This window comes from Carya illinoinensis, chromosome 12 (assembly GCF_018687715.1).
Source record: "Carya illinoinensis cultivar Pawnee chromosome 12, C.illinoinensisPawnee_v1, whole genome shotgun sequence".
NCBI classification, from domain to species: domain Eukaryota; kingdom Viridiplantae; phylum Streptophyta; class Magnoliopsida; order Fagales; family Juglandaceae; genus Carya; species Carya illinoinensis.
The window spans coordinates 2,192,351-2,196,481 of NC_056763.1; the positions used below are offsets into that span (position 1 = coordinate 2,192,351).

Here is a 4,131-nt window from a genome sequence, read left to right on the forward strand (position 1 = left end):
AAGGGCGAGGAGAGACCTCGCTTGTACAAGGTCTTGTCCAAGTGGGTGAGCCTAGCCACCTTATTCCTTACCTTCCTCGCCTTTTCTTTCTCGATTGGTAGTTCCCTGATAGTTAGGAACTTGGATATTGCTCACACGCACTCAGGCGTTTCCATCCTCACCTTTAAGACTTCTAGCTTTTCTACCACCTTGTTGACCACTGCCCAAGGTAGCGTTGCCTCGTTCATTCTTGAAACTCTACATGAGGGATTTGTTTGATAGCAAAGTTTCTAAAATGGTCTCGCTCCTCCTATACCCGCTATAGGTAGAGTTGAAGATCACTAGTTCTAATACTACCTAATTTTTCTTTGCCTTTCACAATAAAATGTGATGCCTTAGGAACAGCCATAGGAGCTGTGCTAATCCAGGAAAATAGATCAGTTGCATATTTCAGCTAGGCCCTAAAAGGTAGAATTTTGGCTTTGTCTACCTATGAAAAAGAGCTTTATGCTCTAGTAGCTGCCATATCGAAATGGAGACCCTATCTTCTTGGGCAGCCCTTTATAGTAAGGACAGATCACCAAAGCTTAAAATATTAACTTGAAAAAAAATTGGGGACTCCTCTACAGCAAAAATGAATCTCTAAACTCTTGGGATATGACTTAGTGGTGGAATTTAAAAAGTGGCAAGAGAACAACATGGAGGATGCTTTGTCTAGGAGGGATGAGAATATTAGTTCAAAAACTGAAGTGATCCTCTTAGCAATATCCATTGTAACAACTAGATGGTGGGATAAGATCAAGGTAGAATACAATAAGGACTTTGACACCTCCAACTTAGTTACTCAACAACGAGAGTGTACTCTTTCTCAGAAAGTCTCTAGTAAAAGGGGTCTAATTCTTTATAAAGAAAGGGTGGTAGTACCTAACTCTGGAGATCTCAGGGTAAAGCTACTACAACAACTCCACAGAAATCTAGAATGGGTCCATTCGAGGTATGATAAGACACTGGACAGGGTGAAGAGGGATGTCTTTTGGCCAAGCCTAAAGTTAGACATTAGGAGGTTCATCAGGGAATGTGAAATCTATCATACTGTGAAAATAGACCAGTGGTCTCTTTCAACCCCTCTCCATCCCTTCACTCCCATGGATCCATATCACCATGAATTTTGTGGAAGGTCTGCCTACGTCTCAGGGTTACAATAGCCTATGGCTAGTGGTGGACAGGCTTACAAAGTATGCCCACTTTATACCCCTAAGCCACCCCCTTCACTTCAAAGACAGTGGCCCAACTATTCACCAAACATGTTTTGAAACTACATGGGATGCCCCATTCCATAGTTTCAGATAGAGGTAGCATCTTTACGAGCTTCTTTTGGTAGGAGCTTTCCAGATCATAGGACCCAACTAGATCTCAGCACCTCTTACCATCTGTAAACCAATGGTCAGACTGAGGTTGCAAACAAATGTGTAGAGGACTACCTAAAGAGTTTTGTTGGGGACAAGCCCAAGGGATGTGTTTAGTGGATCTTGTGGGCAAAATGGTGGTACAACACCACACAACACTCCTCTACTCGATTGACCCTATTTGAAGGCCTATATGGCTATCCTTCCCCACACCAACTCCCTATACCCTAGGAATTGCCAGAGTTGAAGCCGTAGAGGAAAGCCTCCACACTAGAGACCAAATTCTTCAACTACTAACACAATTTAGCATGGCCATTGGAGCGTATTAAGAGATATGTATATATAAAAAGAAAAGAACAAACTTTCAAGGTGGGTGAGCGGGTATACTTGCAATTATAGCCTTACCAGAAGCCTTTTGTTGCCCACCTTAAAAGTCTAAAACTTGCTGTACACTACTTTGGGCCATTTCAGGTCACTCATTGCATCAAAGTTGTGGAGTGCCGCCTCCAACTACCATCCTTATTGGCGTTGCACCCTGTATTTCATGTTTCCCAATTGAAGAAGAAAGTCAGCTAGCAAGTGACAGTGCTTCAATCACTTCCACCAATTGATTTTGAAAGGGTCTTGAAACCCGAACCAATGGAAGTACTGTCAATAAGAGTGAGGAAGTGGCATAACAATCCTCTAGTCAAGATTTTAGTGAGGTGGCAAGAACAGAAACTAGAAGATGTAACCTGGGAAGCTTATGCTCTGATGAAAGAAGCTTATCCACATCTTAAGGACAAGGTGTTCTAACAAAGAGGGCTTTGTCATAGTTTGTGTAATTAGGGTTAGAGCATTAGAAAGGGGATGGGCTAGTTGTTTGGATGAGAATCATGGGCTAGCTTTATGGGCTAAAGGCTTCGAGTAAATAGATAGAGGCGGAGCACAATAAGTGGGCCTAGCCCATAACCTTATTTAGTTAATATTGAATCAAGTTACTTTTATCTACTTTCATATGCTTTCCTTTGGCATATGGGCCAAACTAGTTTTCATTAGCATTTATTCTTCTATCTTTTTTGGTTTGTTAGTCATGAACATTTCCTATTGGTTTGCATTTGTACATCCCGAGAGCATGTTCACTATGTAGTAGTGGGGACCATCTGTGAAAAGGCATCTTGAAAATTAAAGAAACTTTTTGTATCTTCCCTTTGTCTTCTTTCCCTTTTTGGAAGTTCTCACCCTCTAATGAGTATATTCCATCACAAAGTGAATTTATAAAAGTGAGTGTTTGACAATAAATCAGAGAAAAAATGTATAACCATGCATAAGTAGTTTGCTCACCCCAATAGAAAAAGGACCCAAATCAAGGGCATGACAAGCCACCAAACAAGCAAGCTCGTGAAGATCCAAACACCTCCCAAATCAATTGTAGAGCTAAATTATGCTAGCAACTTCAATCAAAACCTTTTCTTCTTTAGCCTCCACTAATGTATGCTTTGCATTGCACCTTAAATTCTGCACCAACCGAAGCAATGCCATAGCTTTATCCACAATCTTTTTGGCGATGGGCTGAAAACACCCCCATCAATAAAATTGTATAGTTTGGGTGTAGAAATACCTCTTCTAGTCATTTACAATGTTCTCTTCAATCAATGCATGTCCTTGTCCAAACCCAAGTGCAAAGCACCCATCAAAATTGATATGCTCAATTAGTTGTCTGTTAGTTTCTTTGAAACAAAAGGCATATATAAATAAAACCTTTTATTTCCATATTTCAAAATTATCTAATTCTCAGCAACAACAACAAAACTAAATTTACTTCCTTAAACCCAACTTAGTTATATGCCATACTATCCAAACCAATCCAAGTCTTCCATTGTCTTATCTTTGTTACCAAACACCGCTTCAGGAATCAAAACTAAAATCTTGCAAGAGTTCCAATTTTTTAAATTCAATTTTCTCATAAACCAAACAAAGACAATACTTGTTTTTGTAATGAAATCAAACTGCTAGAAAGATAGAAGCTTTGGGCACCAAGAAAGATATCTTTCTAGTGCAGATTGAAGATTGAAACTCCCATCCATGGTCACCTGTTATATTGTTAAACCCCATTCTCGGGGGTAAACCCTTTTGACTTGAAATCGACAGTAATAGAAACTTAAGTATAATAATCCTCCTAAATCAATTGTCTAAAAAATCCATCCAGAGAAAATAAACTCAATTGATAAGTATTCTCTTAAAATCTCACAAATCCTTTTATGCCACTTGGCATATGTCTCAACTTTCTCTTTAAATTCTATCACATGTCATCTATTCCAGCTATCACAACCATTAAATTAATCTAAAAATAGTATAGATAAATGGGTGAGTCCATTTAATCAATAAGCAGCGAACTTATACTAATGTGTAAATATGAGCCAATTACATAATGCAACACAAAACAATCTAAAAAGTAACAGTAGTATTTAGAAACATTTAATTACAATAAGAATCATTTATAGAAAAGACCTTAGACTCAAGCAAGCTGAAACAACATAAAAAATGAAAATAGAGCTCACATGTACCCCCATGGTAGGGTTGTGCATATTTAAGGTTAGCCAAGCACAATAGGAACCACTTTGTCTGAGTGCACTCATAACAGAAGCCACAATTTTACACCTATGGCAAGGTTAGAATAGAGGCTACAATTTTACATCCATCACAAGGTCAGAACAGAGGCCACATTATATACCCATGGAAAGGCCAAAATAGAGGCCAAAATTAT

The 4,131-nt window shown here is 38.8% G+C and overlaps 1 protein-coding gene across 1 annotated transcript; it reads left to right on the forward strand.

Annotated features, from left to right (window-relative positions):
- Positions 1 to 677: 677 nt before the first annotated feature.
- LOC122290095 lies at positions 678 to 1,184 on the forward strand. Its single transcript, XM_043097630.1, has one exon. It carries the CDS (start codon positions 678 to 680, stop codon positions 1,182 to 1,184), a length of 507 nt encoding a protein of 168 aa, XP_042953564.1.
- Positions 1,185 to 4,131: the final 2,947 nt, after the last annotated feature.

Coding starts and splice junctions, on each gene's coding strand:
- LOC122290095 (XM_043097630.1), top strand. CDS start 678: ATGGAGGATGCTTTGTCTAGGAGGGATGAGAATATTAGTTCAAAAACT.